This window comes from Ailuropoda melanoleuca, chromosome 7, assembly GCF_002007445.2.
Source record: "Ailuropoda melanoleuca isolate Jingjing chromosome 7, ASM200744v2, whole genome shotgun sequence".
NCBI classification, from domain to species: Eukaryota; Metazoa; Chordata; class Mammalia; order Carnivora; family Ursidae; genus Ailuropoda; species Ailuropoda melanoleuca.
This window is the reverse complement of record NC_048224.1, coordinates 56890758-56916454: the sequence shown is the minus strand read 5'-3', so window position 1 is coordinate 56916454 and position 25697 is coordinate 56890758. Positions and strand designations below refer to the sequence as shown.

General features: G+C 51.5%; 1 protein-coding gene across 3 annotated transcripts in view; it reads left to right on the top strand.

Annotated features, from left to right (window-relative positions):
- The window catches only part of DDX31 (DEAD-box helicase 31), a 70209-nt gene that overhangs the window by 42096 nt on the left and 2416 nt on the right, over positions 1-25697 (top strand). For 2 of the 3 annotated variants that reach the window (XM_002924368.4, XM_034664733.1), the window contains exons 18-19: positions 5040-5151; positions 10566-10734. In XM_002924368.4, coding sequence (XP_002924414.1) covers positions 5040-5151; positions 10566-10734 — 281 coding nt within the window. The remainder of the gene's footprint in view (positions 1-5039; positions 5152-10565; positions 10735-25697) is intronic. The other variant, XM_034664732.1, reaches the window with a different exon arrangement.

Sequence of the window (25697 nt, the reverse complement as noted above, 5' to 3'; positions counted from 1 at the left end):
CATGTTAGTGTCCTTCTCGTTAGGAGATGGGAGGACTGAGTCAGAAAGAACCTGAAAACCCCAACACAGGTTCTGAAGGGTGTTTGTTGTCATCGTCGTCATCAGTTAGCAGTGCATGTGGAGTTCAGGGCACCTGGGTGGCGCAGTCGTTAAGTGTCTGCCTTCGGCTCAGGGCATGATCCCGGCGTTCCGGGATCAAGTCCCACATCTGGCTCCTCCGCTGGGAGCCTGCTTCTTCCTCTCCCACTCCCCCTGCTGTGTTCCCTCTCTCGCTGGCTGTCTCTCTGTCAAATAAATAAATAAAATCTTTAAAAAAAAAAAAAAAAGCGGATGTGGAGTTCAAAGTTCAGACTGTGAGCCGAAGCCCAGTGCTTTCTGCTGTGTCACCTGGAACATTAGCATCTGCCTGCTCTCTGGAAATAAGAGTGAGCAGTCACAAAATGAGACTAAAAGGTTCATTCCAATCTCATCTTTACTTACACTGTTTCTGGAACTGGCTGAGTTGTCGGTGTTTGTCCCTGAACCGGGCACACATCAGTTCTGTCGGGGAGGTGATCGTCAAGGCCATCTGTGGAGGGAGCCCCCTGCTGCAGACGCTCGTGGAGAGGGAGCAGAGCAGCTGCCATGCCCCTGCTCTTCCAGGAGCAAGCCACGGCCATTTCTCCACCGCTGCCCTTCAGGGGCCTCATGCGTTGGCTCCTCCCTGTAAGTCCCTTCCTAGGACCCCGAGGCAGACAGACTTTGGGTTTGAGTCCCTGCTTTACAGCTGGTGGTTCTGCAACCTTGGGCAGGTTGTCTTCTCTCCAGCCTCAGTGTTCCCATCTGTAAACTGAGAACAAGGGTGCCCATCTTGTACATTGCTATGAGGTTGACCTAAACTTTTGGGCCATGTCAGTTTGTCCCAGCCCCAAGCTCCTGCCTTGATGGAGAGGGACAAATAGAATATTTTTATATTTTTAAGGTGTGGTGAACTTCGTTTTTAAAAAGAAAAAACACTTGGGGCGCCTGGGTGGCTCAGTCAGTTATGTGTCTGCCTTCTGCTCAGGTCATGATCTCAGTGTCCTGGGATCGAGTCCCACATTGGGCTCCCTGCTCAGTGGGGTGTCTGCTTCTCCTTCTGCCTCCCCCCCCCCAACTCACTCTCTCTCTTAAATAAATAAAGTCTCTTTTAAAAAAAGAGAAAAAGCACTCAGCAAGGTTGGGTTTTCACTGATTCCAAAATAACTGGTTAGCTTAGAAAACTAATCATAAAAGGTCCCACGTGTCCCATTGATGCAAACCTGGCTTATTTAACCAAAGTTGACTTGAATTCAGAGGCCAAAGAGAAACTAAATGAAATTGACTGTATCACTAATTATCACAGAGATCTACAGCCTGAAAGAGTGTTTTATGTGTGTGATCCGTGTGACTAGTAAGATGAATAAAGTAGGTGCTAGGTACAACTTTTAGTTCTGTTTCTCCTAAGAAATACAGTATGTTTTAATTGCTGTTCTCAGGATGGGCAGTTCTGTCTAGCACACGAACCGGTGCAGACAGATAAATGTGGTCTCAGTAAATAGGCCTTTTAAACACGTAGCCAGGCACCTCATTATAAGGCCCTCTTCTCCTCACTCGGTTGAAGTCCATTGTAAATGTCCCTTTGGCACATACATTTTTGGGCTTCTGTGAACAGAAAGAAAGTGAGTGAAGCATCTGTAAAATGTATATTTCATATTTAGGTATATAAAATATATATGGCTACGTCTGGGCGTGCGAATGTTCACCCACCTACAAAGAGAATAAATTTGATCTTTCAACTTTACTGGGAAGCACTCAGAAGGTTCTAGGGAAGCATGAGGGTGAAACTCAACTTGGCAATCAAGTGATTAAAACAAAATCCTTTAGTTTAGTTTTTTAAAATACCTTAGAAGATAGCAATATCAAGATGTGCTTCCAAAAAAAAAAAACCACCCTCCCCCCACCACTGCTACCACCTAAAAGTTTTTACAACAACAACAAAAAATGAAGCCCGAGTAGCTTCAACTCATCTGATGCCTCTTTTTGGGTGCAGGGGCGCCTGGGTGGCACAGCGGTTAAGCGTCTGCCTTCGGCTCAGGGCGTGATCCCGGAGTTCTGGGATCGAGCCCCACATCAGGCTCCTCTGCTATGAGCCTGCTTCTTCCTCTCCCACTCCCCCTGCTTGTGTTCCCTCTCTCGCTGGCTGTCTCTATCTCTGTGGTGTGAAATTTTCATCTTCAAAGTATGCACACACCCCAACATGTTTTTTCTACGAGTTTTTTTGTCCTGTGAAATATGCCTGTGAAGGGACCTTAACAAAAAAAAACGGCCATGGTGAGATATTAAAATGAGATCAGCAGCCCCTTCCCTCAGTCCCTTTGATCGTCTCTCCTCTCTGGGATCAGTAGGGCTTTATGGACTAAGGAGTACTGAGTGTGGACTGTTGGAACTGCATATTCCTAAGCTAGCCCTGTTCCACTAGTTGCATGTTAGCTTCATTAACCAGCGCTAGGTCTGTGCGTCTTTGGCGGGTGGGGTGTGTGCCAGTCCTGCAGGGCAATCGTGCGCCCTCCGGGCTTTGACCTGCTCTCATTACGGCAGCGTTTTACCTGTCTGGGGCTGAGATGGTGCTGCATGCGTAACTCTGCCCCTGTCTTCAGTTTAAATTTAGACTGTCCTCCCCAGAAGACAACTGAAAAATACCTCATTCTCAAGAGGGGTAATTTTAAAATAAAGTATTTCTGGAAGTGGGGTAGTGGGAGAAAGACATGCTTTTTCTTGAGTATATGATGTTTTCTGCATTAATTTTTCTTATATTTTACTAAAACTGACCTCATCATTTCAAACGTGTGAACCTAGTTTTATCGCCTTTTTTCTACCTATTTCACTTGTACACACACATTATATATGTGTGTGTATGTAATTTTTTTTTTTTTTGGTTGGGAAGAAAAGATGCCTCATTTTGAAACCTAAAGCGGGAATAAGAAAAGCCCTTTGTAATATATTGCCATATTATCACTAAATCCCCTGACAGTTGTGACACAGAAGCAAGTCACCTGTCACTTAAGCTTGAGGTCTCTTTAATTTTCTCCTGGAATTCGCACCAGGCTGTCTTTAATTTGAGGCCTTTATTGGAATTCTGAAACCTCTCTGCCTCCCTGGCTCTCAGATCTATTCTGAGAGCTGTTACAGAATGTATACAATAACCAACAGAGGGATTCGAGCGGGCTGGAGCTCTGTTTATCTAACACTCTAGAGGGATTTTTGTGCTTATTCGGTCCTGGCTGCCCGGCTTTCAATATCGCTTTGACAACCATTCTGCCCTTCTCATTAATTTTAAACAGTTAAAACACAGGAAAAAGAGGAAAAAGTTTTCATTATTAAAGTGCTTTACTTTTTAATAACAGAGGATTCTGTCCGCCAGGGGAAAGGGCATCCTCGCTAATTTCGCATTCATATTAAAAAAAAACACACACACACAAGGAAGGTGACAGTTGCGTTGCTGAGGTGGCTTAACGAAAGGAGGGCAGCAAAAAAAAAAAAAAAAAGTTTGCATTTTGCATCAGTTAAGAGGGTAAAAAAAAAAATCTTGTTAATGACAATAGCAAATGTCCACTTTCATAACACAGCTCCTGAGTGACTTTTCTCTTGACATTTGAGTGGATAAAACCCTTAGGGGGACCATGTACTATGAAATCAGCTAGACTGTCATCAACCAAACAGGTAGCAGGAATGATTTGACGGAGCTAAAAACATTTTCAGGTTGTTAAAGTCTCTATTAATACAGAGAGGGACGTCAACCCAAAGAATGAGGTTTTTTCTTCTCTCCCCTTTGTTCTTCCTCTGGCAGCTTTAAAAGTGAAAGAGACTTGGGAGCCTAGGTTAGGCACGGGGCGCTAGACACAGGCACGGGCACCCTGTCCTCTGCGGGGTTTAATGGAACAGGGACTGGGGCTCACACAGTCTGTCTCCTGGTGACCCACGTAGGCGGTGGGTGTTGGTTACTGTAGAGACTAGCAGCATTTCTGAGAGAATCCATGTCTTTGGGGAGACATATTAGCCAGATTGAGTTTGGAGAATCTGGGTTCTTTAGATCTCAGTTTCACATTCAGTAAAAAGCATTCATGTTTTTTTAAGACATAGGAAACAGGGGCACCTGCCTGGCTCGGTCAGTAGAGCGTGTGGCCCTTGATCTCAGGGTCGTGAGTTCAAGCCCCACGTCGGGCTTAGAGCTTACTTTAAAAAAAAAAAAAAAATAGGAAACAACACTCGGTTTTAGGGGGATGTAAAGAAAGGAAATCTTTTCTCTGGGATTTTTGAAGAATGAAAAGGATATGTTTTTTTTATTTTATTAACGTTTTCCATCTGTAGAACTTTAGTGCATACAGATGTCACTCCTGACGTAGGGATGGTTTGCTGCAGAGATTGCGTGGTCATCTCTGAATGTGGTGTGAGGGAACACCCCACTCCTTCATAGGTCCCTGGCATCCAGCACAGTGGTCCCAGGCTGAAAGAATGGATCTGAAACACTACATGTCTGAGCCTCCCTAGGAATGAGGGAGCATGCTCTGAAATTCAAGGACAGGCCAAGTTTTAGGCAGGCGCCTGTGGGGCATTCTTAAAGAGAAGGTCCCACTGTTCCCCTGAGGAGCGTGGGGGGGAGGGGAGATTGAAGGCCTCGGTAGGACACACAAGTCATGTGAAACCTGCCTGTGTTCAATGATGTTTTAAATGCCCGAATTGGACTCAGAAAATTCCAGTCTCCAGTGGGCATCCATTCTGAACAAGAGGCCAGGAGGACGAGTAAGTAGGTAAACAAGTAAATAGACCCGATCTTCTCCCTCACAAAGCCATCATCATCTTTGCTTGACTTTAACATCTTTATAGCTCCCGTTTTTCCTCTAGTAATATTGAAAGGATTACCCTTGTTGGCCCCTCGGTGGTTACCGGGTGATTTTACTGTTATTAAATCTATTATAAAGTGCTTCATTATTCCTGACTCTGACTCTGTCTCTTCTTTAATCCTTCCGCCACCCTCCCAGAAATCCCGTGCTGCTGGCCCCCAGGAAATCCGAGAGCGAGCCACGGTCTTGCAGACGGTATTTGAAGATTACGTGCACTCCAGTGAGAGGAGGGTCTCCTGGGCAAAGAAAGGTCGGTGGATTTCGTAGGTGCTTGTGGATGGATAGCCCCCAGAGTGCTGTCCCCACCTCCACCTGCATGCCCCAGACGGGCCAACTGGGGGTCTCTGCTCTCCAGCAAAAGCCTTCAGTCTCCCTTGTTCTGCAGGGTCTGGAAGCAGGCACGGAAGGCTTTAAAGCGATATTAAATGCTAATTTTATCCTTCCCCATGTTTTGCACAAATGAGGCTTTATTTTGGCTTACGTAGGACTAGAACTTTGACCCAGTGACTTGGATCTCAGGGATCCATTTTTGTCTTTCTTTGAAAACTGGATAGACAAGATGTGACACGTCAGCAGAGACCATTGTAGGCATGGAAATTAGAGATGAAGGTAAGGACCGGAAGCATCAGACCTAAGCAGTCTCAGTTTGGACATACAAAGGAAGATGAGAAAGAACAGTACTAAGGGAGGGCCCTAGACCTTGAACCCAATTCCTTGGGAATTTACAGGAGAGCTAGGTGTTCATTTAATATTCAGGCCCTCTTATCGGATAACTTGGCTCCTGGGATCACCAGGCATTAGTGGGGGCTCAGCAGTTCGCCGGAGCACTGAGCAGAGCATGTGGGAAAGGGCTTAGAACAGCTGGGTGTTTCTTACGGCGGCATGCCGTGCGTCGTGGCTGCTGACTGTGTCGCGTGTGCCAGTGAGACGCAGTCCGTGCTAGGGGCCCCTGGCTTCTTTCTGGTAGTTACCTGCTATTTTGAGAAGAATGCCAGGCTGGCTTACCAGTATGTGAAACACCACGGCATCATCTATTCCTTTTATGAATTGAAAATTTAAAAAAAAAGTCATTCATTTAACAAATAGTTCTTGAATTAGTCACTGTTCTAGGTGCTTGGGATACATCAGAAATCAAAACAGAAATCCTGACCTCTTTAACATTCTAGTGGGGGAGCAGGCAGCACAGTAGAAAGAAAGAAAGAAAGAAAGAAAGGAAGAAAGGAAGGAAGGAAGGAAGGAAGGAAGGAAGGAAGGAAGGAGAAAGAAAAGAAAGAAAGAAAAAGAAAGAAAGAAAGAAAAAGAAAGAAAAGAAAGAAAGAAAGAAAGAAAGAAAGAAAGAAAGAAAGAAAGAAAGAAAAAGGAAGGAAGGCATTTTTAAAGGTGTTAAGAACTATGGAAAAAACAGAGCAGGTAAGGGAGGTGAAGGGGTAACTGGGCAGAGTGCATTTTACATAGAGGGTCAGTGTGAGCCCTGCTGGGAAGGCAGCACCGGCAAATTGCGGGTCACACACTGCTGCAACAGGAGGGCGAGCCAGGCCCAGAGGAGCTCTGGGGGGCAGGGTGGCCACAGGAGGGGAGGGCCCCGCACAGCCGAGGAGGCTTGCAAGCTATCGGGGACTTTGGGGGACCCCTAAGGCAATGGGGAGCCATTGCAGGACTTGGAGCAGAGATTGGTGTGGCCCACAGAGGTTGGAAAAGATGGCCGGTGTGAGAGTAGACTGCGGGGGGCAAGGGCGGGTACTGGGGGACTGGTTACAGGCAGTTATGGTCATCGGGAAATCAAGAACAAGAATGGGTTAGTCGGCAGATGTTGTTGAGTGCCTGCTGTATGCCCTGGCACACTATGAAAGCAGCCCTTGGTTGTTGCTGTCGCACTGGGACAAATCAGAACTACGCGAGATGAAAGATGAAGTCCCAGTGATGGCCCCGTAACCACGGATGTATAATCAGCATGTATCCTTCTGGACCGCTGTCTTGTAGTACCCTGTCCTTACGTTTCCCTCAAGTGAATTCAGCAGTTCCTAAGGGTTTTCCTCAGAACCTACTTTTAGAGAAGTCCCGGCACACGCCTCTCCAGAGGAATAGATTATTTGTCACGGCGCAACTACAGACGTCGGGCACCTGTCGACGGGCCCAGTGAGCCCGCTGGGTGGTGCGTCACGAGGCGCGGGGCTGCAGGCTTTCTGGGTTAATAGCAAAGTGGCGATGAAGAGAAATCAGTCAAGGCCACGCCGTCATCTGCGTCGTCGGTTTTGAGGTCAGAGGTGTTTTGGATCTCCTAGCGAGACCACGACTACCTCGGGGGGTCTGGTCGTCGGAGTGAGGCTGCAGGAAGGAGTCCTTAGAGAGGGGGCTTTTGTTTTCGGTCGTCGTCGTCGTCACCGCTGAAGTTGCCCATGCCAAGAAGCCGGCAGGGTTACTTGCCTTCTCTCTGAAGGCTATCGGAGTGGGGCCACTCTGCAGTGTTGAGGCCCCGGAAAGGAGATGAACAGGCATTTTCCTCCTCTGCTCATTGATTTCCACATCAGATCGGTGGCGGTCTGAGAGGAGGCCGCCTGTGGTAGGTCTCAGCCGCTCTGCGCCTCCCTCTGCGGGTGCCCAGCGTGCTGAGCTGGGCGGGGGGCGGGGGGCATACACGTAAGCGGCCCTGCAGCCGTGTTGAGTTCACGACACTGCATCCCACAAGTCCAAACTATCTTCTGTGCTTCCATCTGCATATGCAAATTCCCCACTGCTGACATGCCTCCCTTTTATGCCATTTCAGAGCCCACCTCATGAATAATTAACAAAGCAGCTGGTTTTTGCCTTTATGGCAGAAAACTAGTTAGAAACTGGGCCAAGTATGCATTTGTTTTCCTTTTGCATTTCCTGACCCAGTCATTGTTAATAACCAGCGTTTAATTGTTGTCAGTTTCCAGAAGCAGTCACCCCTTCCCCTCCTCATTTCTTGCCTCCTTTAGCTCGATTCAAGGGGTTAAAAACTGTGGTAACAGAAGTTTGAACTCCAGACTCCTGAACAAAAGTTTCAGAGACTGGAGTCCTTCACCTGCAAACCACCACTTTCCTGTGGTGAGGCCCCTCCAGTTTTCCCGGGCCGCATGCGGACGAGTCGTGCCTGGCCTGGAAGGGCCGCTTCTCAAAGTCGAGAACACCCAGACCACTGATGACAGATCAGCCCCTCCCTCAGTGTGAGTGCAGGTAGGCAGGTGCCTGCGCCTTTACTCTGTACAGGCGTTCGTCCTTCTGGGGGAGGGGCGGGTTTCTCTCCTCTCTCCCTCTTTGATCTTAAGTATCATCCATAAGATACTACTATTCCTGATCAGATGGCCAAGAATAAATCTGATTTTAGGAACAAGGACGAAATAGACTTCCCTTCGTCGTCTCCCTTATGGCTGTGAGATAGGAGCCTGTGACTCGAGCGTGTGCTGTAAGTGGCTGTAGCTTCCTCCGCCATCCCGGATAAATGCCCTCTTTCTCTGCTTTCCACTCCTCTGGGCCCCACAGCCCTATTCCCGCCACACGTTCTCGACACTGCCCCTGGGAAGCATCTACAAACAGCTTCTGCTGAAATTCCTGCTTCCCTGAACCATCCAAACACGGGAGGCCATTCAGGGATATGAGGACAGCCAGGTGTTGCTGGCGCCAGTGAGACAGGAGCCTTGAGGACAAGGAGGGTTAGTAAAAATACGCAGCGTGCAATGCTGCCTGAGCAGTCGTGTGGGGAGAGGACACGTCTGCCATTTCTTGGCAACTCGTTACGCCTGTAGAGCTGTTAGCTGGGCACCTGCGTCTCCTGGGACAGAGCTCTCCATCCTCAGCACTGAAGTTTGGTGCAGGAAGAGGGGGCTGACGTGCTCGTGTGGGAGAGCGGTGTGCATGAGGAGGCCTGGGCCGGCCTTTGGGCGACTGAGACTGTGAAGGGGCAGAGTCTCGGGCTTGGCTTGGTGTGCCTGCAGGCCGCTTTGTTAGACCACAAGTCAGGGTGGAGGCTCAGGAAAGGGGCGGGGCGGGGCGTGGGGGAGAAGAGACCCGCACCCCCTGCGGTCGCAGCAGCCACGCTTTCCCGAGGACTGGAGTATGTAGCTCCGTGTCTGGAACCTGGCGTCAGAACTTGCAGATAGTGTAGACCACGTGAAGCGTTAAAGATTTCCCCTGAAAAAGCGAGTCCCCAGTTATTAAAAAGGGGAGTAAGCACGGATTTACGAGAGGGGTACAGAGGAGTTGCCTTGGTTATTATTTCTCATCGATTGGGAAAAGGAGTTCACTTTACTCAGTAAATAGAGCTTTCATGGATTCCCAGGATCCTTCCAGGAGCTGATCTGCTAAAATGACACTTTTTATTACTGTTCATAAACGCCAATCTCCAGGTGCTGCTGGGATATTACGTTTAAGCTGTGGGCAAACTTGCCAGTCCAGTGGCTCAACAAGCAAGGGCGAGAGAGGCTGGTGTTTAGCACCTGCTTTTCCATGAGACGAGCAGCGCTGGGCTCCGGCTTGGCCAGTGGAAGAGCGGGGCTTGGAAGGAAAGTGAGCGGTGATGGGGTTAGGGCCCCTTCAGAGCCATCCCCTCCTGCCCTGTTGCAGTGAGAAGAGGCAGACACTTGATTTTCACTGGAATTGCAATATATTCAAGGGGGACTGGGTGTAGGAACGTCTCTCTTTCCTCAAAGGAATATCGAGTTAAGGTGCTAGCCAGAGCTCCACGCTCCCAGAACCATGTCTGCCTTTTCTCTGGCCAGCGCTGGGCTCTAGGGCAGGGACGCCTTCTTCTTCACTTTAAGACAGGACTGAGAGCTCCAGGATGCGGTGTCGGACGGCCATCCCTAGACTGTTGGCAGTCCTCAAGGGAGGAACTGTTTTGCGGGCTGTTTCAGAAATTTAATAATTGCCTTCCTCCTTTTTTAAAATTCTGTTTTTATTGCCTTTTTTATGCAGTTTTCAAATGTGTAAGCAGCACTGTATCAGTAAATCTTAGATGCTTTAGAATGAATTTGGTTTTCAAACCCCAGGAGTCCCTGAAGAAGTAGCAGCCTTCCCTGCGGATGGGGCGCTGGAGGCGGGGCTTGGGGCGAGCAGCCTTACCGCGGTAGTAGCACGGCGCGGCGATAAGCAGAATGACAAGCGCCGTAAAGCCTTTGGAACCTTTTGAATTTGATGACGTGTGCTGCATGTATTAGCTATGCAAAAAATAAATGAAATTGAATTAAGAAAATGTTTTCCTAACGAAAGGTCCCATGATCTTGTTTTTCATGAGAGAATGCCACATTGACCAGGTTTCTTCACTCATTTCACTTTTCACTCATTCATACGACAAACGCTTACCAGCTGCTTGCTGTGTCCCAGCTACTATACGAGGCCCCAAGCCCGTCACGGAGGAGAAAATGGGGCCCCAGCCCTTCAGGGTGAGGACGCACTGCACAGTAAAATCTGAAAATAGATTGGGTTTAGTCAAAAGATGCTTGTGTCCTATAGGCTAATATTTTTGAGGAATTAAAAAAAAAAATACACAAGTATAGATTTAGGTGGTTCCTTTATATGGTGCTGTCCTGGGTGTGTGTCGCGCGTTGCCCGGCAAGATAAAGTGGGCAGGATAGCCATTAGGCCAGGGCACGTGGCGTGCTCCAAGCCTCTGTCCTGACCTCTCTGACCCTCATTCCCTCCCAGCTCTGCAGGCCTTCATCCGAGCGTATGCAACCTACCCCCGGGAGCTGAAGCACATCTTCCATGTCCGGTCGCTCCACCTCGGCCACGTGGCTAAGAGCTTCGGCCTGAGAGATGCCCCCCAAAATCTTAGTGTCGCAGCTGTGAAGAGAAGGCAGGCAAACTTGAATAGGTAAGCTGAGCGGAGTTTGCGCTGTGACCAGTGGCTGCGCGTCGGGTGGGTGTGGGGAGCTGTGCGCACCGCGGCAGCAGGGGGTGGTGTGCTAGGCTGCGGCGCGCTCTGTGTCCACACTTCTGTCTTTGGTTCTGGTGGGAAGTCATCACCAGTGTCTGCCCCTCTCTCAGCATAGAAGTGCTTGGAGCAAGAGGAAAAATACCTCATCTGAATGTTTTTAAGGCACCTGCAGAAATGCAGTGGGGTCTCCTGTCGGGTCCAGAGATCGTGGGGGTATTATTGGGGCCGCAAGACAGACCTGTTGGGTTGTCCTCACTGCCCACCAGCAGAGTGACTCTGGGACTTGCGGGAGTCAGAGCTTCAGATGTGCCGTGGTTTCACCCTGGAAAGCTTCCAGGGCTTGTACGAAAACTTCTGGTGTGTTCTGTGACATTCGCCTGGCCCTGTCCTGGTGAGATGCGAGGAGCGGCGCGTGGGGTTCTGGCTCAGCCCCCTTCTCCTGCAGGCTGGCTCCGGGGCCAGCGCTGGACTCCCTGCACCGCGCCGCTCTCCTTGGTGCTGAGCACACGCAGGGGCATGCCCCCTCCCTCCCCTGCCTCAGAAAGCAGGTTCCCTCCGCACTGTGCAGAGGTCCTCCGGAGGAGCGTGAGGAAGGCTGCCCGGCAGCGTGAAGCCTGGGCTCTGAGTCCACCCCCACAGTTTCATGAGGTCCTGAAACTCCACAAAATACCTTTGCAAAAGTTCTTTCTCTCCTCAGAGACAGGGTGTACTTTTAATACCAACCCCAGCCCCTTGCAGGAACCAGAGTACTTTGGATCCATGGGCCGCTTTTACGGGGAATTTGTGTAGCACGTGGGTGGGAAGGATACATTGAACATTTGGGGGGCAGTGAACCCTTGAATGCTCTGGACAGTTATTTTGCATCGCACATCATTCTTTTTGCTTATTAATTGCAAATGCCAAAATCCACTTGCCCTGACTCCTGAGAATCTGCGGGTGTGCCACACTTGTCCTGCACGTTCCTGCACAATGCCTGCTTGCACGTTTGCCACCACCCTTCTGTGGGGGCCTGGTTTCTCTGGAGCACAGCGACGAAAGGGAGAGAGGACCATCCAGTATAGGGGAATGATCGCTGGCCCCGGGGGCAGAGGACTCGGACTTGGTTCCAGCTCCACTGTGGTGTGAGCTGCTGAGCTTTGGGCCGCGTCTCTGCTTAACTTCGCAGAGCCTCAGCTTCCCCAACTATAGAAGGGAGGAAGAAACCGATGTTCTTAGCGATTCCCAAGACTATTTTGAGAATCAGCATGAGGGTGGGTCGTACAGATGAAGCACCTTAGAACAGAGACCTGGAGACTAGGTGGGTTAAGATTCTGGAACATCCAACGTGATCTGCTCAGGGACTTGGCATCTACAGGGCTGTTTGTAATGGGTAAAATTTCCCTAATTCTAATGCCGGGCTTGGAATTTTCCAGATAGTTGCTTTTTTTTTTTTTTCTCATATTAATACCGCTCATATAGGACCGTACTCCAGTCATTCTGTGAGGCAGGTCGTTCTCCTCATGCTGCTGTTCAGCCGTGCCCAGACAAGACTAAGACACATCCAGCTCTGGTGTCTTCCAGGCAGTATCGAAGTGCAGGGCTGCCTGCTGCCCCTGCTACGTGTTCTGGGCGGGGCTGCAGCCGGAGACTTCTCTGCCCATTTCCCAGAAGGAGAAGACGCCTCACATCTACTGCCAGGCACGATGCCGGTGTGCCAGAGTTCGGCTGCTCTCCTGGGACTGGAGGTGGCTGGTATCTCTCCATGCTGACTTCGATTTTGAGTGTATGAGGCGTGTGGTCAGATCTGAGGGTGACCTCCTAGTGATCTGGAAGCCAGGCCATCCTGCCACCGTCTCTAAGGTGTTGGCACTTTGAGAAGACAGGAATGCACCTGCCAGTTGATTACTGGTAAGAAACGCGTATTTTGCTGACTCCCTTCCCCGCAAGTAAATACGGTCCCAGTATTCCATTGTTCACAGCCAATCTACCTTTATGACTGGGAATTTCATTAGCAAGTGTTAATCCAGATAGCAGCTCTTCAGACTGGGGTGTCCGCAGCTCTTCCCCAGATCCTGGAAAGAGGAGCGGCAAGGCAGGGAGGCCGTTGGGAGGGGGACTTGGAGCCAGCATTGTCCTTACCTTGAGAAGCCGCTAGGGAGAGAGCAAGCCGCCGCCTCCTGCTTCAGCCGACCCTGCGAGCAGATGGGCACCAGGACTACTATACCCCTGTGAGCAGGGGATTTAACAGGGCTTTATTTAGGGAAGAATGGGCTGATTAGCCGATAAAGAGCATGTAAGATGGTATGGGGCAGCCTTTGATGTCTGGCTGGCGCGGCAGGGAGCCGGGTGGTGAGTGACAGCAGTGTGTCACAGGATTACTCCGCCCGTGACAATACCGCTCTCTGTTCTGGCCATGTCACCACTCAGTCACAGCTACTTTTTGGGTTGTTATGCCCTTCTTTTGAAGGCATTTCTCTCCGCACTCTCACATCCTCCCACCCCACCCCTGCCTCGCTCACGCAGACGGGCACTCGGGGATACAGTAGGCACCTTTTTTTATTTGGGGGAAATCTTGTCACTCCTGCAAGAAGAATGACTTTGCAGCTAATCTGCACACGGACCGTATAATTGTGGTCAGGGTAAGCGGCAGAGAACACTTGACAGATTTTCCACACCTCAGTCAGGGCTCAAGCAAACGCCAGTTGCTGCTTTTTGAGCACTGGGAAGAAAAGTCCATTAAAGCCCACAAAGTGCAGAGAGTTATGCTGTGGCCACAGTGATTGTTCTGAGCTCAGGCGTCCCCTCTGAAATCCATCTGTCAAGAAAGAGAGTGGTTCCTTCTGTTTCGTATGGGTGGATCAAGTAATAGCGCTAAATTCGCCAACTTATTCTGCATTCCACTTGATGGGGTTTACTGCCTAGAATAGGCTTCCGTTCTGTGCAGACCTCTGATACCTGCAAACCAGATCCATCTCACGCTGAGCAAAATCGCGTCTCACCTTGTCATGCACCGAACAAGGAGTTCGTCTGGGTGTTAGAAACGCGAAGCAAGGGCAGGTTAGCTCAGAAGACTATTTCCGTGCAACAGCAAAGGGAAGTTTTATCTCGTCTGTGTGCTTTTATTCCTTTACTTGACCACTGCTCAGAGAAAGAAATGATGTCCCCAAATGAGATCTTAATCACCAGGTCTGTGTCTACTTTTTAGTCCTTAGTTCTGAAAGGGAACACGAGATGTTTCTCCCCTGCACACAAATACAGTCATAATTACAAAACTCCCCTGACACCTACGCACAGACCTGCCAAAGCAACCCCCCACCCCAAACCCCGACATGCACACAGGGAGTCGGTGCTGGTGGTAAAATATTGAGCGGCCCCTTGGCAACATCCATCACAAACTCGGCATTTCCCCCTGTGAACTGCAGCTCCGATTGGAAGCTTGGTAGATTCAGCAGTTGCTTCAGAGAAGCAAACGGAACAGATCTTTCAGAATTTCCATCTTCCCAGGAGACACTGAGCCCAGTCCTGTCTGCTGCGGGAGGGCACAGTTGTGTTGTTTGCCAGGGTGTCTGTGTAGGCAGTCACACACGAGCCGGGAGCAGGCACGCCGTGGAGGGCTCTGGATCCCTCACCTGTCTGACACCGTGGAGAATGGTTCAAGAATAGAACGCCTTGCGGTGTCAGCGCTGCCGTGACAATACGGAAGAGGGAGTCTGCTGGTTTTAAGCACCCTCTCTCGGGTGAGTTCTGTGCTGGAACCATGAAAGGGCTCTTCTTCCCCAAACAATTTAGTCTGTAGCTACCTAAGACTTGTCTACCCCTGGCTTCTGCCACCTGTGTCTTTCTGATGTTTTTCTTAGTGCCTAGAAACATCTGGGACATCGTCTTTGTCAGTGATCCGGTGACTATGCTCCGCTGTTCTCGGCTCCCTCCTCTTAAAATTAGCAGAGGAACAGCAGTCTGAATTGTTGACTGTTCTTCAAAGAAATGCAGTGTTATTTTATTTGTATACATTTTCTTAAACCAGCCTTGTTACGGTGTCACCTGATCTTACCAAGCAGGTAAACAATCTGAAATGAGGGATCTCTTAAACCTGACTACTGGATCTGCATGCGCGTGCGTGGCCAGTGCTTGGCAGGCTGTGGTCAGTAATACAGGGGTACGTGGAGGCTGGCTCTCCTGGGTCCTGGCCTCGGGACAGAACCAACAGCACCCAAGCACCACAGAGCATTGCCTTAATCTCTCTCACCCCCAAAGTTCCAGACACGGTGCATTCTCTACAAGTGAACATCCTCTTGGAGAGGGTGCTTGCTAGACTTTTGCCACGTGAAGGATCACAAATGCTTTATTGCCAGAGTTTAAACTGGGGGCTTTGCATAGCTCCATCTGGGGCGTTTTTCCGTTTTGAAGGCCTTTGCCCTGTCACTTGCTGTGATTCTCACCCTTGCCTGTTGAGTAGCTGTTAAATAACTACCGAGGGTCCCTACTGACTAGTACTCTAATGCCCCCCCACCCCGTGTCTTAAAGGCCAAGCAAGGGAGGGTCACACAGTGATGAAGGCTCAGGACTGAGCTGCTTACCTGTTTTTGCCCTGGGACAGCTGACTCAGCCTCTCTCTGCCTAGTCCCCTCGGCTCCCAAACGGGGAAGCTGGAGCTTCGTGGTGCTGTCACGGGGACCAAACCAGGTGAGGAGCATAGGGCGTTGACACGGTGTCGCATGTGAGCACACGGGAGCACTTGTTGCAGGGGGACGGCAGCGACATTACTGGTGGTTCTTTGCACCCGCCTTCCCTGTCCCTGTGAGTGTCCCTGCGATGGGGAGCGGGAAATGTGGCTAACGGTCAGCTGTGCAGCACCCTTGAACTTGTCTTACCAGGAACAACCTTGAAAACGTGGAGCTGGTCTTGTCTGAGACGCGCGTTGAGCTGCAGCTGTGCCTCCCTGTAAGGCAGTATTCTCGTCATCAGGAGCAGCTTGCTTGCCAATTTTTATGTGGCATTTACAACCTCTCTAATATCACTTAATTAGCTGAAGGCAAACCTGGAACCTTGCCCACTGTGAAAATTTTCTCGATTTCATTGAGCCAGTTATTCTGTAAAAAAGACAGATTGGCCAAACATGAGATCAGAGGCTAGACAAAGCCACGCTTGAAAATGTGGGGATCTCTGTGAGAACCCCCCCACCCCCTGCACGTGGGCCGGGTTTCTCCTTATCGGGTCCAGAGGAGCATTCAACACCATTGACTGCCCTGGCCGCCTTGCACTGGTCCCTTCCGCCGTTTCTCGAACCCTGCCGTGGTCAGTGGCAGCTCTCAGCCCCTCACCTTCCTCTGGCATTCTGGAGTAGTCTGCGGCCACTCTGCTCCCCTTTGACCTGTGCTTCAGGCCGAAGAGCCTCCACACCCCTCACGCATCACCCTCGTGGCCAGCCTTTTGCTGGGTCTCATTGCTCTAATGACTCAGGCAAGTGACAACAGCAGACCCCTTCTTCCCAAGGACCTGCATTGTGTGGCCCCCATTTTCCCCATTCTCTCAGGGCCTTTGCCAAGCACCCTGAGGGCCTGGGCCTCTGGCCCGTTTCCCTGGCTTCACAGGTGGAGGAGGCCTGGGGATCAGCCCACAGAACGTGGGGACAAGCTGGTTCAGGAAGGTCAGATCACTCAGCTTCAGCCTGAAGACCAGAGGGAAACAGCTAAGGACCGCTGGACAAAGCCTTGAGGACAGCTGGTGCGCGTCCTGAGGAGCAAAGGACTAAAAAACCTGCTCTCAGACTCTTCCTGGGGAGCTGTATACAATACAAATACCCGGGCCCCAACCCGGGTGACCGTGGTTCAGGAAAGCCTGAAGTCATGAAGAGTGGGATGGAGGTGGTCATGAACTTGACAGGTCTCTAGACCCAGGTCCTCGGACTAGGTGATGGGGTGTCCTTAACACAGGAGGGCAGTGAGGTGCTGGCTAAGTGTATGTGTGCTCTGAATTGGAGGCAAGATTAATCGATGATAATTTAAGGCAGAACCTGGATGAACTGCACTGGTTGTAGGTGGGATCAACACCGACTGGGTCACTTTGAAGTCCACAGTGGATTATCGCTTTGGGACACTTGTACCGAGGAGAGTACACTCCTGTGTCTTGTCCGGACTGTGACAGGGATGGGAGAAGTACTGTGGGATGGGGCCGGGTCGCTTCTGGTGGAACACACGACCCAGGCCACAGTTGTCGCTCAGCGACTGTGTGTTGGCGAGTCCCGTGTTGGTTTTGAGCTCACAGTGTTGCATTCTTAGGCGGCTCTGGGTGGGTGGCCTGGTGTGGGCATAGGCTGCAGCGGAGGGCTTGCCCCCTTCCCCTCAGCTCACCCGGTACAAGCCCAGTCTTCATTCCCTTCCCTTCTCGCCAGTCGGGCTGTGGGCCCTGCCTCTCAGGGCCCTGGCTTAATTACAGCTGTGCACATGCAGCTTTTTACATGTGGCCTTTTGCTTCTACCACTATTTTTTTTCCCTCTGACACCGTGCAATTACCAGCCCTGTGCCTCCTCATGAAACAAACACACCCTCGTCCCCACCCGGCTAATGAGGCGATTAGAGGGATTTCACGGCGACCTTGCTCTTCCTCCACACCTGGGTCACCTGCAGACAGCGGGGACCACAGGGTGTGCTTTCAGTCAAGCAGTCAGGGCCGACAACAAAGGACAGGAACCCAGCCCGCCTCTCCTGGGAGGGTGCTGGGGCAGCCCCGTTCACTGTCGGAGCCTTCCGGGCACCAGAGTTGGAAGACAGGGCTGGCCCAGCGCGACTCGGCAGACGGCAGTTGAGGCTGCATGCAACAGGAGCCTGCCCAGCTCTTCGTTAGACTGGCCTTGCTCGGAGCTCTTCCGGCTCATACCGCCGGAGAGATAGAAAAGGATGTGCCAGGCCCCAGCTTTCCCCTCGCTACACATGGTTCGGTTCCGTTTCAGTCATCCTGAGCCCGTCCTGGCCCCTCCTGGGGTTGACTCACTCCTTTGATCTGTCCCCATGGTCTTTGGGCTCCTTTCCTGAGTAGGAAGGTGTGTGTCCCCAGCCCCTCCGCACTCTCCTTACTTCGACGAGGCTAGAGTCTTTGCGTTCTGTTAGGGCCTGAACGAAATGACTCCAGGTCTTTTTCAGGTACCCTCTTCATTCTGGCCCTGACGTTACAGCAACAGTCCGGAATGGAGAGTAAGGTCTTAACTGCTTAGTAATCCAGATCAGGGAGCACCGCCGTGGAGCAGCCGCGTAGGACTGTGGGACTCTTCAGGGCTTCTGCGTGCCCTCGGCTGTGCCGAGTCCACGTGCAGGTCCCACGGAGACTTCACCGGGGCCCTGTGACCAAGGCTGGTCCCCGGTGGCCCGGGAGGACGTGGATGGGCCTGGTCCCACGGCCCCGAGTCTTTTTAAAAGAGATCCTGGAGCCCATCTCTGAGTACTTGGCTGCTGCCTTGTGTTCCCTTTGTGGAAGCTTCCAGCTTCTAGAGTTGATACTGGACAAAGTGACAAGTATTTGAAACTAGCTCTAGTTGTTTTTCTATGTGAGCAGGCAGTTCACATAGCAGAAGAAACAGACTTGAAGCAGGAAGTCATTGGGTTTAAAACCAGCAGAGTAGCAACCGCTGGAGTGGGTGGTAGAAGCTTGTGTTTGTGGGGCAGTTGCCTCAAACGAGCTCAGAGAAGAGGTGATGACAGGGAAGTTCTGGATCCCACTTCTTCTCTGGCTTCCTTCCGGCTCTGGAGGCAGAAGGGTGCAGTGCAGTGGGGAACCTGGAGCCGGCGTCAGATGTTCCGAGCTTGATCCCAGCCCTGGCAACAGCAGATCTGGGCCGTGGGGGCCGTGGGGGCCGTGGGGCTATGTGGAGTGGCAGAAGGTACCGAACGTGGAGCACCTGGCCTAGAGTCCATGCCGCTTTCTCCCACCGTCCCACTGCCTCTCTCTGAGCCTGTAAGTGAGGGATGAGCACTTCCCGGAACCTTCCCGAGTGCTCCCGCCAAAGCCTGCTCTTGACCCGCTTGTTGCATGTCTCCTCCATCCGGAAGGCCTCTGCTCCAGGCCTCGCAGCCGTGTGGGCCCACCACCTCCCCGGTGGACCCTGCTCTCGCTGTAAGAGATCCTGGGAATGAGTCCCGACGGACCACTTTCATTTTTCCCCCTTTGGTCTTTCCACTCTCTGGTCTCTGTGAGATTCAAATGCTGCGTGTGCATGATTTGCAAACACAAAAATACAAGGTGTTGTTATCGTTGATCAAAGCCATCGCTGGTCCACATGACGTGCGTCAGATATCTGATGATGGCTCCTTCTCTCCTGCCTTTCCTCTTTCCCATACTGTTAATAACAATAACAGTCAACATTTAATGAGGGCCTTCGCAACAGGCGCTGTGAGAGGCGCTTGATTCATTAGTTCACTTAATCCTTTTGTGAGTGAGCAGACTGGCACAAGGAGAAACCGGGCTTTGGCCGGACTTAGAGAGTCGCACAGCCCGTGTGTGATGGCACCAGGGTCCTCCCCCTCCGAGGGGCCAGTTCTGCCCCACGGCACCACCCCTGGGCCCTGCAGCCCCAGCGCCTCCAGCTGCCCATCGGTCACACCGTTCTCCTGGGCAGCTCTTCTCTCAGCCCAGGTTCTTTTCTAAATCGGGCTCGTCAGACTCACCAAACACACAGCAGAGACCGGCCAGCACAACGAGGACGGCAATCATACCTGTCGGTCCGTTAATGGTAAGAGCCAGGACCACGGCTGCCGCTCATTGCGGGGCTCAGCACCGGCCAGGCTCTCAGTGCAGGGGGGTGGGGGGCGGCTGTGTCCTGCCCCTCACAGGGCAGGGTGGGGCTCACACGCACCCAGACCTCCAGGCTCATTCTTGCCATCTCAGTCATGCTGTGGCTTCGATCAAAACTGGCCAGCTGAGTCGCTGCTTGCTTGCACTTGGATAGTTCAAACCAGCCAGCTGCTTTGCTTCAAGAGCAAGACGTGGCCTGTGCCCCCGTTCTGTCTCACCTTTTAGCTGAGGCCCGTCGCTTTGGCCTGCTAGGGTGTGGCAGGTGCTCTGTCATTCTGTGTGTTAGCTGTCCCTGCAGGCTACTTTTCATGCGCAGATGTGATAAATATGCCTCGTGATCTCATCCGAGGCATCCATAATAACGCCAGACAGGACGGCCCAGAGGGCTGAGCTCTGGGGTTCGGTGCTGAAATTCTGCACCGAGCTTATCAATCTCAGGCAGCATTTTCAGGATCTAGTCCTACTGGTTACAAATACCCTTAATTGTTTCCAAATACCCTTAATTGTTTCCATGTCTGCTTGGTACTTCTCTCTCTTGGTATTTTCACAGAGAACTAAAATGTATAAAGCACTCTAACATGCTCGTAGGCCTAGATGTGGAGGCACTTTCTGACATGGGGGAGACTAAGCTTGGCGAAAGCTCTTGACTCCATGGGGACATCAGCTGGGTGAGGGGCAGAGCTGGGATTCCAGCCAGGGTCCTCAGGACTCCGTCTTCTACCCTTTCCTTCCCCAGCGCTTCCACCCTGCCCAGTGACGTCTGTGCCTAAGTCCCAATCTCTAATTATCATCTCTGTTCTCTCTTTCATCGTGCTTGCTCTGCCAAGTGGCAGATTGATCACGATGTCAATGTATCGATCGCCTGTGACCAGTGTGGCCTGGCAGCACGCCTGCCCTCAGCCCAAGGCTCAGAGCTCCTGTCTGCTCTTCACTGGGTCTTGTTCTTGGATGTAAGGCAGAAACCGCCTTTTTATCAATCCCTGTGTCCACACAGCCACTCTCGGGGATTTTTCTGCGATGTCCACTGCCACAGCGGGGGTCACCTGGAATGGGGAGTCTTTTGGGGCCCTGGTGGTTTCACAGAAGCTAGTGTTGGTTTGATCCTAAGAAATCACAAAGAAAGCATCCCTTATAGGGTGCACCTGCCAGCTTACATCTCTGCCGAAACAGAATGCAAAGGTTAAAGGAGTCTTGATACAGTTGCTTTTCCTTCAGTGACCATGGAAGGTTTGGGTTTGAGAGTGTGTAGGCTAAACTGTCATCCCGTGCTGGCTGATTCCTTACCTGAACCACTTTGTTGCACCAGAGGGACTGCTTGTCAAATTCTCCCTGGAGTTGTTTGTTCCTCTTACTGTCATCTGAGAGCCACCAGAACCCCGCTCAGACATTGCTTCCTTTCCTTCATCCGTGAGAGCAAGGCGGGAAGTAGAAACTTTGCAGTCTGCCTCAGGCCACCTGAAAGCATCCCTGTTTCCTACCGGGATCACTTAGCACCCAGGCTTTTCTTCCAGCTGAGGGGCTTGCTTCCCCGCTGCCTCCTTGGTGGGGGATCTCACCGTGGCTCTGGGTCATTGGTGTACATGCAGAATGTTTCAGATCACAGAAGTAAGCACACTTGACTACTCTTCCATCTGTGTTTCTTTCTTTTTTTTTTTTTTTGTAAAGATTTTATTTATTCGATAGAGAGTGAGACAGCCAGTGAGAGAGAGAACACAAGCAGGGGGAGTGGGAGAGGAAGAAGCAGGCTCCCAGCAGAGGAGCCTAATGTGGGGCTCGATCCCAGGACTATGGGATCACGCCCTGAGCCAAAGGCAGACGCTTAACTACTGAGACACCCAGGCGCCCCTGTGTTTCTGTTTTAAGAGAAAAATCTCTCACAAAATCAAGCAAACTAACGGCCAAAGGGAAAGAGGTTTTGATAAATAAAGATTAAAATACTTTGATATTTCAGCATAGAGCAAAAATCTGCCATTTGATTTTTTTCCCCTAACATAAGCACACTTTTTTCTGATTATAAAGGTAATACATGTTCGTTGTAAAAATGCAGGCAATAGAGAAAAGCTTTAAAATCACCCATAAGCCCACAATCCGAGTTAACCCTGAATCACATCTTTTATGCCCTCAGACTTCCTCTCTGGGTGTACATATTCAGGTCTCTTTACATGTATAATGAAACCGAACAAATTTTGAGTTTTTAAACTGCTGTTTTTCACCTAAGTTATCCAGCCATTACACTTAAGATGCACTGTATCGGGGGCTCCAAGAGTGTCTGAGATTTTGAGATAACACGAATGTTGTCTTGGTATTGAAAGTATTTCGGGATGCCCGGGTGGCTCAGTCCGTTAAGCTTCTGACTCTTGGTTTCAGCTCAAGTCATGATCTCAGGGCCGTGGCATTGAGCCCCTCACTGGGCCTCGCACTCAGCATGAAGCCCGCTTAAGATTCTCTCTCCCTCTCCCCCTCCCCTTATAACAAAAATTTCACCTAAGAGACTTCTTGTTTTGATAACAGCACAGTGGTTAAGTGTGCAAGGCACAGGGTCAGATTTTCGGGGCTGAACCCCCAGCTCCTCTGTCACTGGTTTGTGGCCCTGGGGGTGCTAACAGTACCTGACGCACTGAGTGCCGCGTGAGTGGGAGTAGTAGAGTTCCTGTTAAAGTCACACGGCCGCTTCGAAAGACTTGGGTTTGACTTGTTTTACCTTTAAATCCCTTCACCACCTGTGTAAGTGACATGTTGTTTCAATGTATTTGGTAGACCTCGTTCATGTTGGCCACCATCATCGTCACCATCTCTTCAAGCATCACCTGCAGGAAGTGTTCTGAACGTCAGAAAGGGGGTGACGGGTGCATTCCGAGTCCCTGGGGGGCAGGTTTATCGTCCAGTGACCGTCTTGGATAACTGGATAGCTGTTGGGGAGGAATCGTTAAACCGGAAGAAAATCTGGATGGAATTAAGGCAGTAGCAGACTAAAAATATGCTTGAGCGTTTTTCAGTGCAAGGATGAGGAGGACTTTTCTTAAGCCCGATCGTGAAGCGGGAAAAGAAAACATTGCTTGGCTTGACAGTACGTAAATCGAGTGAAACACTGTCCCGGGAAGGACACCACTAACACAGGCCAGAGCTGGAGCGGCTTCCCACCTGGGCTGGCCCTCTGTGAGTCTGTGGATAAAGCTGCGAGGAGGTCCTGAGGCCCCTCTTCTGCAGCGGTCACCCTAGTGGGCATATTGATTTCCTAATTAGGCTGTGATTTCACCTTATTGGCAGTGAAAGTGGCATCTGCCTGTCCTGCCGGGTAATCCAGCCTGGTGACCGAGGGGGCTCTTTCAGCCTTCACTACAAGGGAGCTCCCTGTGGTTAGATAAACTGATCTGTTGCTTGGTAACTGCAGGATTACGCGGGTGGACCGGGAAGTCCATTCGAGAGGGGTTTGAGTGTTTGGAGGGCAAGGAGGGCAAGAAAGTTGGCGAGGCCCTGGGAGAACTGCAACTTGGCAGGAGAAGGAAGTGAGAGCCCACGTGGGCCCGGCACAGGCCTGGGTTGAGAACATTCCACCTTCCCATCTGTACTTTGCCTTCTCAGCCCTGGGCCTCAGAACAAAGGCACAGCAGACAGCAAGCTGGCCGAGGGGGAGGATGGGTCCTGCTGCTCTGACAGCAGGGGAGGCTCCCGCGGGGTGACCCTGAGGAAGGGGTCTGGGTCTGAAAGATCAAACCCTGCTTGCTCTCAGGACCACCAAGAGCCTCGGAGTTTGGGTTTGGGTCCCAGGTGGAAAGTACATTGATTAGAATGAGATCATAAAGTAGCTAGGACGTTTTGCGATCACAAGCTCCAGGTTTAAGCAGGACCACCGCCAAGACGCGCTTTCAGCAGTGTCCTCGGCCACAGTGTGGACTCGAAGCTCCTTCGGAAATGTGCCCTCTCGGTGGCACACCGTACCTAGCAGACGGGGCCCTCTGCTGCCCCGAGCACCCAGCTGTCCGTGTCTTCGAAGGGACGGAGTGTGCGTGTGCGTCTGGCTGCCTGTGTGGCGCCTCTGGTGGCGGGGGGCATGGCGCCGGGAGCCCTCGGCCGGAGCGTGCCGCTTCCGCAGGCGGCGCTGGCCCTGTCGGCTGTTAGGGCATCCGTCGCCCGATCGGATGCTGGTTGTTTAGTTTGCCTTAGCAGCGGCAGGAGCAATCTCTGATGCGGGAGAGCCTATGATGGGGAGGATATTTTGACTGAAATTTTGCATATTTTGAAACTCAGGTGGTTACGTTTAAAATTATACACTTGAGTACCTGGCTTCAAAAGGGGAAGAGGCAGCATTTCTTCCTGTCAGAACCTTTTCACTCCGTCTGTCATGTAACCCAACTAAAAGTAAACTACAAGCTCAGAGCCGGCAGCCTTCAGTTTGGAACACGTTGAGTGCCCTCACCTGCAGGCCTGGCTCCCGCCGCTTGCCACCCCTCTCGAGCCCCCCCTCTCCAGGTGCGGCCCTCCGCCAGGGACAGCAGGCCACACTGTGTCCCGTCTCTCCCCGCCCCGCCCCCCGCAGGGTCCACGGAGTCAGAATGAGTGCGCTGTGGGAGAGGGGGTGAACCAGAAGTGCCCTGGCTTGCCTCCTAGTGGCCTTGGGGGGACTTGCTCAGCCCCTCTGGACCGCAGTTTCCTCATTTCTAACCAAGCGGCCTTGGCAGGTGGCAGCCTGTGTGTCTGTCTGTCTTAACCCTACGACACTGTGAGCTTGTTCTGCAGTTCTAAATGTCCTCCCCATTGTTCAGATGAGGAAGCTGGAGCCCAGAGAGCCTTGTTCCATGTCATTCAGCTCATGAGCGAGGTTCCAGGCCAGGCACCCTCCATCAGCCTCACTCTCCTCTTCCTCCCCACCTGCTCCTTCCTCCTCGGCCATCCAGATTCAGCCCTCATTGTTCCCCTACAGCATCCCTGTGTGACCACAGGACTCCCCCAGGTCAAACCGTGGTATTGGTCACCCTTGATCCTGCTGGGCCTTCCTGAATGTCCATCCCGGGACCAGCAACCTGGTGGGAAGCACGTCGGCTTGAGTCCCTCTGATGTGTGTTTGCTTCTCTGCTTCTGCACCTGTGAGCTAGATGGTCCTGGGCAAGGTACATGTGCCGCTCCAGAGCAGGTTCCCGGTCTCTGAAAGGGGGGTGCAGTCACACCTCCCTCGTCCCGCCGACATGATGTGAGATCAGGACCCGGGAAGCACTGCCCTCTGTACCCCGCATCTCACTGAGTGCTGTCACGGACGCAGCCGTGCACCCTGGTGATAAACTCTAACCCTTAAATACTGGCTCCTCATTATCCTTGCGTCTTCGTTTTTCCCAACAAAGGGTGACTATGTCCCCCCCCCATGTGTCATGGTAGAAAACTGGGCTCTGCCTGTACCGCGGACTTAGCTGCCCCCCCCCCCCCGCACCCACGGGCGTGGTTGCCTTAACCTAGGTAGGATGCCGTCACATTCTACAGCCTTTCATCACTTGTTTATTAGCACAACATTAGTCCTATCGCTAATTCTTGAGTTTTAAAGGAGCTCTGTTATGTTTATTTTGACCACAGCTTTAGTCCAGTTGAGCTCTGATTATTACAAAGAAAATGTTGTAACTATAAGTCACAGAGGGTGACATGTGCCTTCTGTAAAAACCCCAAGACACCATGTTACCCTAAGACCCCGCCATCGGGGGGTTGAGGGAATGGCCTGCGTAACACTAGGGGCTTCTGTTATTGTTTGGTTAAAATCGTGTCTCAGGAGACATTTACTCTTCCATTTTCATAATCACTCTTCCTGTGCACAGTTGAACTTGTACAAATTTCTCCCCCTGATCTTCTGATCAAATGGTAAGGCTGCTGTCTCTTGAAAACAGTTAGTAGTATTCAATGTCTGAGATGGATTTTCAGCCTTTGGCACTTACTTTCCGAGTGGGGTAGGTGGGGAGACCCCCTCGAGCCGCACACACGTCTGTGATCCGTGGAGAGCCGCTGAGCCGACACGTACCGCGCCGGCCCACCACACCCTGGGTTTGGGGTTGGTTCTTGGGTCAGAAATACTTGCTCAGGTCTCCTCAGTCAGTGAAGAGGTGAATGTGACTGACCCCAGCTGTCTCTGTTTGGCCCTACACAGGCCTCACTTGCGG